Source organism: Anoplopoma fimbria, chromosome 4 (genome assembly GCF_027596085.1).
Source record: "Anoplopoma fimbria isolate UVic2021 breed Golden Eagle Sablefish chromosome 4, Afim_UVic_2022, whole genome shotgun sequence".
Lineage (NCBI taxonomy): Eukaryota > Metazoa > Chordata > Actinopteri > Perciformes > Anoplopomatidae > Anoplopoma > Anoplopoma fimbria.
Window position 1 is genome coordinate 22,376,412 of NC_072452.1, and position 16,389 is coordinate 22,392,800.

At 37.0% G+C, this 16,389-nt stretch overlaps 1 protein-coding gene across 1 annotated transcript in view; it reads left to right on the forward strand.

The window, feature by feature from the left end:
* Window positions 1-1,066: 1,066 nt before the first annotated feature.
* The window catches only part of tapt1a (transmembrane anterior posterior transformation 1a), a 36,614-nt gene continuing 21,291 nt past the window's right edge, over window positions 1,067-16,389 (forward strand). The window contains exons 1-12 of the mRNA XM_054597290.1: window positions 1,067-1,270; window positions 3,743-3,873; window positions 5,347-5,465; window positions 10,262-10,424; window positions 11,059-11,194; window positions 12,203-12,300; window positions 12,624-12,693; window positions 13,924-14,004; window positions 15,363-15,472; window positions 15,595-15,654; window positions 15,763-15,831; window positions 15,968-16,044. Of these exons, the coding sequence (XP_054453265.1) occupies window positions 1,078-1,270; window positions 3,743-3,873; window positions 5,347-5,465; window positions 10,262-10,424; window positions 11,059-11,194; window positions 12,203-12,300; window positions 12,624-12,693; window positions 13,924-14,004; window positions 15,363-15,472; window positions 15,595-15,654; window positions 15,763-15,831; window positions 15,968-16,044 (1,307 nt within the window). The 5' untranslated portion in view covers window positions 1,067-1,077. The remainder of the gene's footprint in view (window positions 1,271-3,742; window positions 3,874-5,346; window positions 5,466-10,261; window positions 10,425-11,058; window positions 11,195-12,202; window positions 12,301-12,623; window positions 12,694-13,923; window positions 14,005-15,362; window positions 15,473-15,594; window positions 15,655-15,762; window positions 15,832-15,967; window positions 16,045-16,389) is intronic.

Consider the following 16,389-nt stretch of genomic DNA (forward strand, 5'->3'; position numbering starts at 1 on the left):
CTAAAAGTTTGCAAGATTTTAATCAGACAGTTAAATATTAATAATATTGTGTACAATTCAGTTTCACTGCAAAGCCAGTTTCTTTATTTATTTTAAATAATGGCATGTTTTGCATGACCTGGAATTGGTCCATTTATTTATGCATGTGGAGCATTTCAATAATGTTCCTATTATAATTATTGATAATTACATCCAGGGCTGAAACAGTTTCCTGTTAATCAATAACTTCATATACAGAACTTAATTGACACCCATTAAAAAATATATATTATATATATATATATATATATTAATATTGAAGACATCCAAACTATGAAGGAACACATATGGAATTATGTGGTAAACAAACAAATGCTCAACAAACCAGAATATGTTTTATATTTTAGATTCTTCAAAGTAGTTGAATGAGAAGGTGGTAAAAGTTTGCAAGATTTTAATCAGACAGTTAAATATTAATAATATTGTGTACAATTCAGTATCACTGCAAAGCCAGTTTCTTTATTTCTTTATTTATTTTAAATAATGGCATGTTTTGCAAGACCTGAAATTGGTCCATTTATTTATGCATGTGGAGCATTTCAATAATGTTCCTATTATAATTATTTATTATTTGTTCTTTATTATTATTGTTATTATTTTATTCATTATTTATTATTATTAGAATTGCTATTAGTATCATTATTATGTATTACAAAAAATATATTTCTTTGTATACAAATTTGTCCACCTTGGTGTTGAAACTAATTCATCTTTTTTTAAATTTATTTTCTTCTTTATTGAAATACATAATTAATCACACGTGTTTGTGTTGTACAGAACATATTGTTTATACTTATGCTGGATAATATGCCATAAAATGATTTATATGTATTTAAATTAAATACCTACAAAATAAATGTCTTTATTAATATTAAATAAATCTAATCAGTGTTTGTGAATGACCTCTAAATGTGCTTTTAACCCAACATGTTATCTTTACACTGTTGACTCTGCCCAGTGACGTCACCCGCTGTGACGTCGATTGTTGTTTTTTTGTTTTTTTTTACCCACAATGCAATGCCGACGGCCAGAGCAAAGATGGCGGACGTGTCGGGGACCGAGCTGTCAGAGGAGAAAGAAGCAGACGCCGAGCTGCAGAAGAGACAGACGCGACCGTGGGACGGGTTGCACAAGTCCGCTAGGGTCGGCCTGACAACGGAACTGCCGGAAACGTTGGGATTTTACGACATAAGCGCTGTCAGACGGCAGCAGCAGCGGGAGCAACCAGCAGGTAACGCAAGTGACGTCACTGACGGCTCCTTGGACGTTCTGTTGTTTTAGCTTTTACTGCAGTAAAAGCTGCATAAATGTCGTAACTCTTTACTGTAGTAATGCATAACATTCATTTGCATGTCTGCTTAAAGTTCAGTGGGCAGTGAATATGTAAATGTGTAAATGTGATAAGATGTTTATCTAAACAAAGTGTGCATCACAGGTGTTACACCTTATTGTGTCCCCCCATCAGATCATGTGACCCCCATCAGATCACGTGACCTGATGCATGTGGAGCTGTGCAGCCTCTGCAAACATTCTGGTTCCAGAAATGCACAGATAATTGATAATTACATCCAAGGGCTGAAACAGTTTCCTGTTAATCAATAACTTCATATACAGAACTTAATTGACACCCATTAAAAAAAATATATATATATATATATTATATATATATATTGAAGACATCCAAACTATGGAGGAACACATATGGAATTATGTGGTAAACAAACAAATGCTCAACAAACCAGAATATGTTTTATATTTTAGATTCTTCAAAGTAGTTGAATGAGAAGGTGGTACTATATATATATATATTATATATATATATATATATATATATTATATATATTTATATATATATATATATATATATATATATATATATATATATATATATATATATTAATATTGAAGATCCAAACTATGAAGGAACACATATGGAATTATGTGGTAAACAAACAAATGCTCAACAAACCAGAATATGTTTTATATTTTAGATTCTTCAAAGTAGTTGAATGAGAAGGTGGTACTATATGTAATATAATGCCCGATATATGTCCATTATCAGGAATATAATATATATATATCCGATTATATATATATATACAGTACCAGTCAAAAGTTTATATATATATATATACACACACATACAGTACCAGTCAAAAGTTTGGACACACCTTCTCATTCAACTACTTTGAAGAATCTAAAATATAAAACATATTCTGGTTTGTTGAGTATTTGTTTGTTTACCACATAATTCCATATGTGTTCCTTCATAGTTTGGATGTCTTCAATATTAATCTACAATGTAGAAAAAAATAAAAATAAAGAAAAACCATTGAATGAGAAGGTGTGTCCAAACTTTATCAAGCAAGTGATTCTTTGTCATATATGATGGTTAACTGAATATCTTTTTTTTTTGGACTGCATGTTTTAAACAAGATGTTTAAGCCCCCTATATTATAACAGTAAAAGTTGGTTAATCAATTGATCCAGAAGATGATTGGCAGATGCTGAAAATAAGTTGCAGACCTACTGTAGTGATACCTCACCTATCAGTATTTGGTCGACTGTTTGGTCCTAATGCTTTAGCTTTTTTTTAAACTATGGAGGCACAATGTTTGGAAACAGCTATGAACATAAAGTATAAGATACTGAGTATTCCATGACCTAAATATGCGTCTTGCTTACTGTCCTTATAATGGAAATAAAACTTGTTCATAAAGAAAAGTTTTTTTTAAGTAAGATAATAATAGCGCTTGCAGTGGTAATCTATACCTGAAAGTCCCCATTGAGTCACAGCTTTTGGCTAAACACCTGTTTGACCCAGCACATTGTGAATTTATCTAATCAAGTAAAGGGCACATCTGATGTTCCGTAAACACTACTGTATAAATATTGGACAGTGTAAAGTACAAATACTAGAAACTGTAGCTGAGATAACATGCAAACTTGCACTAGAAGGAACACTTCTAGTGCAAAAGTCCGAAACGTTTTAGCTTTGTGTGCAACTTAGACTTTAACAGCAAAACTGTTGCTTGTTGAGTCAACATTATACTGTTATGTCATGTTGAATTAATGGTACAATTAATTCATCTTTGTCTTCAGTTTAGGAAGCATGACACGTTTGACAGGATCTCACAGGTTCAAGTCAAGTGGAAATGATTTCAACACAGTAGGGGGGGCATTTAGGATAAGCCAGACTTGTTTTTCATTATGAAACTAGTTTATAACAAGATATATTACTTAGTTTTAACTTAGAGAGTCTCTAATCTTTCTTTTAAGAGATTCAAATACATTAATTAAGTCACTTTTTCAGTTTGAATTGTTCTTCTGAATATGTACAATGCCTCTCTTTATGTAAATATGCAGTCTTTTACAAGACAAATTTGTTTGAAAGTCACTAGCACTGTAATCACTTTCTCTCAGAGTCATGTTAGCCATGACAAAACCTACTGTATATCACAGAGAAGTTCATTTTGCATGTTCAGCCGTTATCCAGGTGTGTTCATGGTGCATTGAATCAAACAGTGAGCTGAGAATATTGTTAAACCTCCAGTTTTCCACCATCCAGAGAAGTTTCCTTCTCTTTCACTTTGTGAAACTGTGACACTGGAAACGTTGGCGCTCTCATTGTGCCGGTAGCTTTGGTTGTAATTGTTGCAGACAATGGCCTTATGGTAACACTGGCGCTCTAATGTTGTTCCAGATCCGTCGTTGACTCGCTTCATTAGTGCGGAGCTCACCAGAGGCTACTTCCTGGAACACAATGAGGCGAAGTACACCGAGCGCCGTGAGAGAGTTTACACATGCATGCGTATTCCCAAGGAGCTGGAGAAGGTACTTCATAAATACATTTATATGTATAATGCGAGTCCTGAACTCAGCTGCCCTCTTTCTCTTCATCTATCTCCATCTGTCTGTTCCTATTTCTTCAGTTCACAGCTCACAGTCAGCCCATACCTGTGTCACACCGAGTCAGTCCTAAACCTTATAATCCCACTACACATTCTGCTCTAATGCTGAACTCAATTAAGAGTTTTTGTCACTTATCAAGTTTAAGATACTTAAGATTTTTTGGTTAAAGCTTTGCAAGTGAAGCTATACCAAGCTTGCTTTCTCAATTTAATATAATTCCAAATTATAATTAATCATTAAAACTCAATGCATTTTATTAGCAGGTAGTTAAATTAAGTTTGCAATTTCAAATCATCACTTTAGGCTCTGTTAAATGATGTAATGGTCATTTTTTTGACATACAAACAAAGTGATTGTTTTGGTTTTTTTACAAATAATGAAAAGCCTCATCAGTGGTGAAATTAGTTTTTTTCCAAATTTTGTACAGATGATTGATTTATGTAAAACGATATCATATTAAAACAACATGTTATTTGGCCAAGTGGCTCACTGACACCAACTTATTTGCGTTGCTCTTTTAATGAGCCACCAGGCAGCAGTATTGAAACATAAAATTTGGATTCATCTGAACACTGTGGATACCTGCTAATGACTGATATATCTAAAAAAAAAGCACAGGTTAATATGTAACCTGTTAAGGAGACTGACCCATGTTATTAATTACAAGTATGCTTTAAAACCACACAATTAACAATCAGTGTCTTTGTTTATTGTTTCTTGAGTTGAGTGGACCCTCTCTCTGCAGAAATACATCCGAACAAGCGAGCCCAGACCAACGTAGCTCTTACTGGCTTGGTTTTCCCTTTGGGGGCGAGAGAGGAATGTGTGTAAACATTATGGACCTCAGTGACTTTACTATGTTGAGCAGACTAACTTGCCAAGTCACAGAATCAACCAATGAGAGTCAAACTCTCCCGCACGCTTCTCCCCAAAACTCACCTCAGTGCCTCCATGTTTCTTTAGTTAGAAGGAGTAAGAAGAGAACAGCTGGTTTAAATTATCTTATTTTTAAAATGACAAGGCAATGGCTGTTTGTATTTGGGGAACTGTGAAGGTACGTGTTTGCTGCGTCATTGCTTTAGGCCTAATGTTTTTCATTTCAGTGTCACACGTGGTGGTTATTAGCTTTTTTTTTTTTCAACAGTTTTTCTCTGAAAAATAAGAGAAGTGATCATTTTTGGATGTGATCAAACTATTGTATATTATAGTTTTATTTTGTTGTTCTCTTCCTCTGACAAACTAACACTTAAAGATGATGGGTTAATGTTTCTGCAGGCTGTACGGTCTCTTTCCCACTGATAGTCGTTGTTTGACTTGGAGGTTTTGCGAAACTGCGTGCCGTTGCCGCTGACAAACATTGTTTGACTTTGAATTTTGTCTGTTTGACTTCTCCAGCTGATGACCTTTGGCTTCTTCCTGTGTGTGGACGCCTTCCTGTACGTCTTCACCCTGCTTCCCCTCAGGGTGCTGCTGGCAGTGCTCCGCCTCATCACCCTGCCATGCTGTGGCTTCAGGTCAGAGCCTGAACACACACTCCTCTCACTGCAATCATTACCAAAGAAAACCGAGTATTCATACATGCATACCCAAAGAAATGCTAAACATAAACCTGCATACAATGTGAGATATGGTCACACATAAGCCTCAGGTATAAATCTGCACACAGTAACATTCAGAGGTGTGGGCTGAACAGTTAAAGCTAAACTGATATCTCCTGATTATCATGATCATTCGGTTTGCTTATTGTTCATTCAGTTTTATTGGAACAAATCATTTACTTTATTTCAAAAAAATTACAAAAATGCCTTGAACCTTCTGAATAAACCTGAAACAGAACTTTAACTTAAAACAAATACAACTTTAAAAAGCAATCACATTTCACAAAGTTGTCCCAGTTGCAGCTGCATCTCTGTTTGGTAGGTAGAGAACGGACCTGTAATTGGTCGAAAATGACTAATGCCACGTCAGTTTGAGAAAAACGTATCGTGTTCTGTTGGTATGTTAGCATGATTTGAAGTAACAAAACATTTACCGTCTGCCTTTTTGATTTTCTTAATTTTTAACAGACACAGTAGTTACATTTTGCACAAAAGGCTTAATGAGAAATGTTTGTGTTGTTTCTTTCTCACCACACAGTCATGTTTAACTTTTAGTTGATACTTTTAACAGAAAACATCCACATTCTGTGCAGTGGTAAAAAGAAATGCTAAAATGTGAAAAAAAAAAGCATAATACTGCTGATCCCCCGCAGTAATATGTCACCAGTTCATGACTTTTGTTTGTGTATTTCACTATAAACAGGCAACACATTCTATCGCAGCTCTTAATTCTTCTAAATGAAGCAAAAATAGGCCGTAAAGACATTCTGGTAAAGGTTTTTCGGTCACTCACTTATTTTATATCAGCTGTCCAGATTTGTCTAATTACTGGTCTCCCTCTTACATGGATCATGTGACTGTCTTTCTGTCTACATGGACACATTCTTAGGACTGTAAACTGTACTCTACAGGTCTGGAAAGTCTGGAATATACATTTGATAGTGTTTCCTGGTCTTGATAAGTTTGGGGTTTGTACATGTAATGTTGACGTATTATTAAAGGGAAAGATACCCAGCAGTATGTAAAATCATTAACATAATCTCCACATTACAAGTACTTCTACTTCAGTACTCTTAAGTATATTTTGATGCTAAAACATTTACTTGAATGCAGATGTAACAGAAGATATTTTAAACTGTAGTATTGCTACTGTTACTTCAGTAAAAGATCTGAATATTTCTTCTACCAATGAAAAGCAGTGCAGTAAACATACTCAGACCCCCCCCCCCCCCCGATGGACACTACCTGTCCTCCCGCTCGCCTCACCCTCTGTCTGATTCTCCGCTCACCTTCCTCCCCCCTGCAGGGCACGCACATGCCCGTACTGCAGAAGAAGCAGGTACGCTGCCTAAAGCCTGTCACGGCTTCATAAATGTCATCACTGTCCTGAACTGGCCTCCGCTTCCATTCATCCGTCTTCTCTCTTCATGTCCATTGTGTCTGTTGATATACAGCTTGGCAGCTCACATCATGTTTCCATTCTCCGAGCCAGAGCACCGATGTTGGTTCCACATAAGTCTGGGTTGTTGTTGTTTTTAAACTCATCCAGGGAAGGTTTGCTGAGAGTGCATGTTCGTTCTCATCACCATGTTGCTTGTCATCGATCCAGCAGCTGCACATGCTTAAAGCGGAGGGCTGCTTACTGTACAGCTCCTCTGGAGCAGTTCGGGGCTCATTTGTCTTTTCAGTCAGTTGTTGTTAAGGAAGTGAACAAAACAAATCCACCTTCCCTGCATAGATTCCCCCCCAGCTGCTCTGCAGGTAGCACATTTTCTTCTCTGACAAAGTTTTTCTTTCTTAGTCTTAATGGCTATGAGGCTAATACATTATGAATGGCACACGGTGATGGCTGCTTGGGATGCAGCATATAGCTGACTGCACTGAAACATAGATACTATTCATGTGTCTTATGGAGATAATGCTTGTAGAATAGAGATAGTGAAGACTGCTTTATAGGCTTCACTACCAGCAGCTTCGCCTCCAGAGAGCCGTGTGTGTCGCACATGTTTGGGATCAGATGCATCAGCACCTTAACCAGCTGAATACAAAGCTGCTGTTTACCAGCGCATGGTTTTTAACAGAAGTGTAATGTTGTTAAACTGTTGTTATTTCATTAGAGGATCGACAGAAAATTAACCAGCAACACTTATGATGACTGATAAATTGTTTAAGTGGTTAACTGGTTACAACTTTTACATTTGAGGATTTGCTGCTTTTCTGTTTCACGTGATTGTAAATGATATATCTTTTTGCCTTCAGACAAAATATGAAATGTGAAGACAATCAGCTTAGGATCTTGGAATTTAGGCATGTTTTGGTACTTAATTAAAAAAAGAATTATAGACTAAACAATTATTTACAACTATTTTTTCACACTTTTTCCTTCTGTATTAGTTGAGCAGCAATCCTGTTGTATTATATATTTTATTTTATGTTGCAATATTTCTTCTCTTACCTCACTCTTCTGCTACAGCACACCTTGTCTTACTACTTAACCTGTATTCATTTATTGTAAACTATTGTACATTGAGCACTGGACAAAAAAAAGTGTAATACCAAGTTGGGAAAAACTGAAGTCATAAATAGATAATGTGCAGAAGCAGTCAAGCTTTTGTTGTTATTGTTGAGCCATGTCTTTTATACATGAACAACTTCAGATGTGGCCACTGGATGGAGCTGTAGCTTCAGGAAAACCAACCAAGAGAAATCTTTAATATCACGGAGACGCCTTCCTGATATCAGTTTGGTTTAATCAGAATCTTATCTTCTTGTTATATGTAACGATAGTAGCGAAAACAACAAGTATTATTGGCTTTTCTATGAGTTCACCTCATCAGTTTAACGACTGAAAATACTATCGATGTATTCAAACTAAACCCCAGCTATTCATTGGTTATGAAGGCAATAATTGTCTTTTATGCTTTGGACAAAAAGGCCCAGATGTTCATCTCATCCCGTTGTCTTCACAGCTGCACACAATTCAGAAGACCCGTTGATTTAAGCTCTGCTACACATCTTCCCTAAAACTCGGCCTATTCTCTCATCTCTCTCAGCTCGGATTCGGCTCCTAAAATAGCTCCACACCCTCCAGGCCCCTTCGCTTCTATCTGAAACGTGATTTTTCTTTTTTCTTTTCCTCTCATGTTTTAAAAAAGTGTAACGCGGTGAGGAGGTGTAGACCCCGTTGTTGTGATGCAAGACTAATCAACAGCCGCTAAAGTTTAATTCAGGTAATGATGGCTGTTAGAGTAGCTCATTGTTGTCCTGCCATGTCTTGTGCTCTAGTCATGTAGTCAAGTATTAGTATGTGGATTTAAGTGATTGAATGGAGGTTTGTGATGGCTGTCATTGAGATAAATGTCATCTTTGGGGCAAAATAAGCAGCCAGTATAGCAAAACGCTATGTATTTCTGCTGTATTGTGTCTGTAAGAAGGAATCTCTTCTGTATTCAAAACCAAACTGTTTGTGAATATTGAAGTTGTGATTTGTGAAGCCTGTGTGGTGAGTGGCTGAAACATCTTCTTCCTGCTGTAGTGAGTGGTGGTTTCGGACACATAGTCCAAGTCACACAGCTGACGTGTGTAATATGCAGGATGTCTTAGAGTTAAGCTCTCTCTGGCTCTTCCCGGTTATCCCTGTCATAGCAAATACTAAATAGCCGGTCCTATGGATTTGTCAGCCCTCCTCTTAACATCTCAAGCTGCCTCTGCCGACCATTGCTACTAATTATGAAAGCTGCACATGTTTTAAACACATTGTTACCCATTAAAAGACACACTTTGCTGTTATTGCAGTATATGGCAGCTTAGCATGTGTTTTTGTCATTTATTTTTATCCACCCAACACGTTTTTAAACATTTCTGTCCAAGATGCCGCACCCCAGGGTGACCTCTAGCTCACCCGGTAGAGCGTGGGCACCATGTAGGCTGAGTCCTTGGCAGCGGCCCGGGTTTCAATTCAGACCTGCGGCCGTTTGCTGCTCGTCATCCCCTCTCTCTGCCCCTTTTATTGACATTCTCCAGCTGCTCTTATAAAGGCAATACAAGCCCCCCAAAAATAGTCTTTTTTTTTGGTAACAAAATTGACTTTTTTCCATCAGGATAGATGCTCAAAAATATATGAATTTTTGTCTGTTTGGTAGATAAGAACAACAAAGAATGAATCTTTATAAGACCAGAAGCACAGAACAAAAGATGTATCAAAAGGAGATAAATGTTATTATTGAGATAACATTTCATATAAAGCAGATACTAACTTTAATATATTATATGGTGTTTTCTTTTGTGTTATCAGTAGTACCTTTTCCTTTATGTGGGATATTTCATTTTGAACAGAAATGAATTATTTACCCCTCTATGTTTTTTATTTATCATCTGTGATCTTGCATGGTATGAATAGCAGAGAACGTTTAGAGCCTCTATAGCTAGCAGTAGTCAGTAGTGTTGCATTCATGGTCACACTTTTTACTCGGTAAAAATGTGTGTTTGTCAGCACACGGCAATACCTCTGCGCACAAACACATTATATTGTTCACTCAGGTAATATGACTGAATGTTTCTTGTGTGCACATGTTATGCAAATCCACTTATTCAGCATGCAAGTGTGTGTGTTCAAGTAGGTGAAGATGCTTTGAAAGGTCTGTTAAATGTGTTTCTATATTTAAAACGCATACCATAAGTTTTGTTTTTGTGTGTGTGTGTGTGTGTGTCAGCGGGTCTCGGCTGCTGCAGCCAGCGCAGGTGTGCGACGTGCTGAAGGGTCTGATCATGGTGCTGAGCTTCTCCATGATGCACTATGTCGATTACTCCATGATGTACCACCTGATCAGAGGACAGTCTGTCATCAAACTCTACATCATCTACAACATGTTGGAGGTACCTCGCCTTTCAGACATTTGGTTGTAAAAGAACTGCATGTGTAATTGAATGTTGCTTGATTCAAACCTTTTGAGTCTGTCACAGTTATTCTTATGATTCTATGTATGTGCAGTTTTGTGCATGCGGTGTGCATCGATCTGGCCACTGGGACACTTGTTCTAATCTTAATGGACAAAAAAATACTTGCATAAAGTGAGCCAGATGGTTTTAGTGCATTGCTACAGATTTTTTCCACATCAGAAGAATGCTTCATTTGTCAAAATGTTGTCCCTAAGTTACAGAATGATAATCACCCATTGTACTGTATAAATGTTGGGTGTTTAAGTAGAAAATATATTTGATGGGAATCACACAGATTTAGTAGAATATTCTCAATGTGGCAAATTGTAAAGATGCAATACAATAAGATGACTCTGCACAGTCATTGGAACCCTCTTTTATTAGACATTATGTGATATTTGTTGTTATGAACAGTGATAAAAGCTTAGCGTGATATGAACTATGATATACAGCCAACCGATTATTGCATTGATACAATGTAAAGGAAAGGGTTTGATCCCAAAAGAGAGGAAAACAAAAACATGCCATTATTATTATTAAGTCTTGATTTTATCCGTCATTCCTCTTTAAGGTGGCTGACCGCCTCTTCTCCTCCTTCGGTCAAGACATCCTGGACGCTCTCTACTGGACGGCCACAGAACCCAAAGAACGGAAAAGAGACAGTATAGGAGTCATTCCTCACTTCATAATGGCCGTCTTCTACGTCTGTATCCTTCTTGTTCAAATCCACATGAATTTTGCGATTGATGCTGGGCGTCTCTTTCCTCTGTGTTATGTTTGACAGATGACACTCAGTCACAGTCTCATGAAATGCACATAACTAACTAATTCTTTGTGAGATCTGTGAGTTGTGTGTGACCACTGAAAAAGATAAAGGACGCCTTGAAGTGCTGCATCACTTGGCCAACAGACACCAAAATAAAATTTGTTTTGGATTTTTTTCAATGAGACAGACAGACAAGAACTGAAAGACAGATATTGATTAATATTTTGGGTCTGGTCAAAGGGATATGAGCCAGCTTAGTTCAGTGCAATGTAGTGTATTTGTATGTTATTTCCTTGAGCTTGCAGTATGTCCTTTAGTCATGTATTTGATGTTTGATTGATCTTTCTATATTGATTAATATATGGATATATGGAAGAGTTATTCTGTACATTCTGAGCATTTAACTTATACAGTAGTAGGGATGGTGTGATGTAGGATTTTGTTGTGGATCGAGTTCAAAAAACGCTCACAATAAGTTGATCATGGTGAATTTCCATAATTGGGATAATCATAAGTATTGTCAGAGAGACTTGAGAAAGCTGTCTAGCACGCTATTATGAGAGGAGTGAAAATAGAGCGTGAATTTAAAATGTAGGAATTATCATGTAAGAAAGAACAGACTCATAATTTTGTTATTAATCCTTTATTTATGCAGCGGGGGCGTTATGATTTATTATTATTTTATCATTTAGATTGATTATTCTTTACAAAAGTGTGTCCTATCTGGGATGGAATATAAATATTTCTTTCTTAACAAAATGTAGCTAAAAGTAAAGAGATCCTATTATGTTTTAGTTCCATTAGAAGGTGGCCTGTCTGACTATTAATATGCATACTTTTAACTATAAACTTTTAATTCCTTATAATTAAATAGTTGGTTTAAATGGAGCGGTATTCTGTGCTGAAATGGTTTTTAATTCAGTTGTTTTCCTGAGTGGCTTTTCCTCAGTCCTCCATGCCATCCTCATCATGGTCCAAGCCTCCACCCTCAACGTCGCCTTCAACTCACACAATAAGTCCCTGCTAACCATCATGATGTCCAACAACGTCAGTACTCACACACACAAACACACACACACACACACATATATATATATATAAACATACACTTACAGTAAGATATTGTAGTTCACAACAATCTGCCTGATGTGATTGTTTAAGCAGCTGCACTCAAACAAAATATATGCACACGTTCCACATTGAACTTAAATGATTTGTATGCAGATGTATCCCAGAAAAAAAGTCAGCTTGGCTTGTGGTGATTAAACTTTAATGTTACAGCTGCAACATGATAGTTTGTTTGTTTTTTCTGGATCGTAAATCTCGCTGACTACATTTCTTTCTTTGTTCTTCTGCTGTCTCGATCACAGTTTGTGGAGATCAAAGGAAGTGTGTTCAAGAAATTTGAGAAGAACAACTTATTCCAAATGTCGAACAGTGGTAAGATATGTTCAACGTTATATCAAAAATCACTCATTTTAATTATTGAAAAGAGCAAGAGACCCAAAAACATATCTTCTTGTCTCTATTGACAAACATCTGTATTTCTTTTGTTTTTGAAACTAGTAAAACCAATGTGTTGTTTCACTTCTTATGTGATGTTGTCAGTCTGCATAGAATTTACTCTTACAATATTAAATAATCATAGAGATTAATAGAAAGTATTCATATATTATCTATGATCTCCCTGCTCAGAAGATCTCAATTGTAACTTATCAGAAGTGCAAGAACATTCTGAAATAGTTCACCACTAGATGTACAAACAGATGTAAGCATGTCGGATCTGTAATAGCGTATCCAGCATAAGGCCCGCTTCTCTTATTAGGACAACGTGACCCCCAGTGGACAGAGAGGAAAAACAGTTTGTTTATTTGAACATTTAAATGAATGACTTATCTGCAATTGTCACAGAGTGGGCCAGATTGGACCTTTTGGCATGCTAGGTCTGGCTCTCGGGACATATGTTTGACACCCCTGATGTACATTTATCATACGCTTTTTCACCAGTTTCTTTTGGATAGATGTATGACTGACATTTATTACAGATCACTGATTCATTTTTAAGCATCAAACTGAAATAGAAGAACAACAGAAGAAATTAAGGCACAACCTTAGTCAAATGTTTAATTTCTCTTATTTACATGAAGCCTATGAATCTATCCATTTTGGTTTATTAGCCATACAATACAACGATCTTAAATGTATTATGCATTTCCCCTTTTGATTCTCAGAGGCAGCATTTATTATTCTACATTTTTTTGATCTCTTATTGTGTTCTAATGACAGCAGAAGACGATAGGCTTTAATCAGCTGCCATTTCCCTTCCCCTGTTTACTCGCATCATGAAAGATTTCCTGTTTATGCAGCTGACTGCGTCCTAACTAGCATAGATGATGGCATGCTAAGCATTTACATCTGTGTTTTTAAATAATAGTAGTGGGATATTTAAAGCACGCAATACTGCGATGAGACTAAAGGCCTCGTGACTGTGGTGTGCTGCTATAATGTTTCTTACAGTGACTTATTTCAGACTTTTTTCATAGCACCTTGTTTTGTTTAGCTAAGCCAAATGTGGCTGAATGCAACGTTACTGCAGTTGTTATGCCTCCCGACCAAGTTGTTCCAGAGTTGAGAGATTGTAATCACAAATGTGTTTATCTTGTCCTGCAGATATAAAGGAACGTTTCACCAGCTACGTTCTCCTGCTCATCGTCTGTCTCAGGAACATGGAGCAGTTCGCATGGAACCCAGGTAATCATCTGTTTTTCCTTAAAAACATTTATTTTAAATTATAGTAGATTCAACAGTGGCAGGTTTGATCGCCATATTTGTCGATTTCCAAAACTGAATATTTGAAAACCTGTTAAATATCTAAAAATTTGGCTTTTAGATATTCATGTCTTGGTAAAAATTCAGAAAAATATGCTGAACAGCTTCTTTCCTGCTGTTTTGGCTTTGATGGACCCACTATAACACCTTGGGGATCTTGTTCTCTCCCAACATAACCGGAGCGGAGTGAAGGATGAGAGCTGGGAGTTTCTGTGTGACAGCCGTCTGAAAACACTCTGCTCCTTCTGTCAGTCTAAAAGCCAGAACACACAGTAGATGACAGACGTCGCCTGTCAGCTGCAATCATAACACTGATGTGCTAATACTGGCAGAGCTACAGCCTTCTGTTGCTACAGAGAAATACAAATCACAAGTTGCCAGTAATTGACTTCTCTTCCACGGCGCATTAGTGGTGCCAGCACTTCATTGTTAACATTATACAGAACCAAAGCACCTGCTCTCAGCCAATTACCTACTAAACATTTATTGAAGAAATGAGAGCCAAATCCGTTTAGCTCATTAAGTATTAAAGAAGTAGTTTGGCAACTTGTTGTTTTGTTTTTTGTGCTGCCATAAGCCATTGAGTCATACATTGTGCAGACTGCCTAGGGATTGTGCTGGTAAATAAATGTATGTTTCACAGCACTTGCAGTCTTATGCATCGAATTGTGTGAGGATTTCTATTAGATAACTGATATCAGACTTTACAGAGTTTTTTTCGATGGAAATCTTTGAGATTATTAGTTATCAAGGGTTATCAAGATTCTGCAGTTTCCCCTCAGCTGTATGAAGCACTTTAGTGTCTTGTTTCAGCTCATACTTTTGGTTTTGGTTCAGTCTTACAGCCAGATATTTCCTCAGTAGTTGGTGGAGGGCTAAAAGGAACATGAGGTGAACAGAGACACGACTCCAAATGAATGCTAGTGTTGCTTTGTTTGCTAACAAGTTACAACTTTATAAACTGATAATGTGTCTGTGATTTCTTTTTTTTTTTCTGCTTGTTCTACTGCCCCCAAGTGGCCACAAATATTTTAATACAGATTGAAATATGAATAACTCGCAAATATTAGCAAAACCTGAAGATTTGAACTTAGTTTTGCAATACTGAATCTTAGATTAGAATATGTCCGGAGTTGGAAGCAAACTTAACTAACTATGGCTGTTTAAAAGTGGCCAACGAAGTAAACTGGTATGTTGTGGTGAGAATGTAGACGACATCCAGTGAAGGGTTTCTTTACATATAACACGTAGAGTTTCTTGTGACATTTTTCTTCCCTCAGACCACCTGTGGGTTTTGTTCCCTGATGTCTTCATGGTCGTCACCTCCGAAGTTGCCGTTGACATCATTAAACACGCGTTCATCACCAAATTCAACGACATCACTGCAGATGTAAGAACCAAAACCTGAAAAGTCTCATTCACTAACGAAAACCTTGTCACTACCTGTACTTGTATGAAACAGTGCTGTATGTCGTCTTACAAACTCCATTTTTGGGCTTGTCTCTTCTACAGGTGTACAGTGAGTACAGAGCCAGTTTGGCTTTTGATCTCGTCAGCAGTCGACAGAAGAATGTAAGCAACTGTCTCATCATACATTTACATAAACAGCACTGAGCCTACGCAGCTAATCAATGCAGTTTTGTGGAGTCTTGTAATGTGTGCTTGTCCGTCTCTGTGTAGGCGTGTACAGACTACAGTGACTCAGTGGCCCGGAGGATGGGCTTCATCCCTCTGCCTTTGGCTGTTCTGGTAAGAAAAGCTGCTCTCTGTTGCTGTTCAGAAGCTAAATACCAGAAGAGACTTAGTCATCAGCACATAAACATAAAAACTTTTATTTGCTGCCATTATATTTTGTTGAATGTCCATTTATTTAATGTTTTGACAGCTTATCCGAGTGGTAATGAGTTCGGTGAAGGTGCAGGGAGCCCTTTCATACACGTGTGTGTTCCTCTGTTATCTTGGGTAAGTCTATTAAAGTTATACTATCAAATGAAATGTTACTGTTATTACAGGTTTTTATTGTGGATCGTCCTGCCCAGCATCTAAAATTTAAGGGAGCTTTTAAAACTTATATTGCTGTTGTTGTTGCACTGAACTTGGCATTTTCATTTTTCCACATCCAGCATGTATTTTAATCTGACTGTAAACATGTAGCTCAGGAGGAGATTTAAAGGCTGAGAATGACTTGGGTTGTTTGTGCACATTGCTCTGGTGATAAGACATGCTGTTATTCCCTCCCTCTTCTTACTGAAGTTCAGGCTTAAACCATTGAGATTGAGGTCAAAGTCTAAATTTCCTTTTTTATTT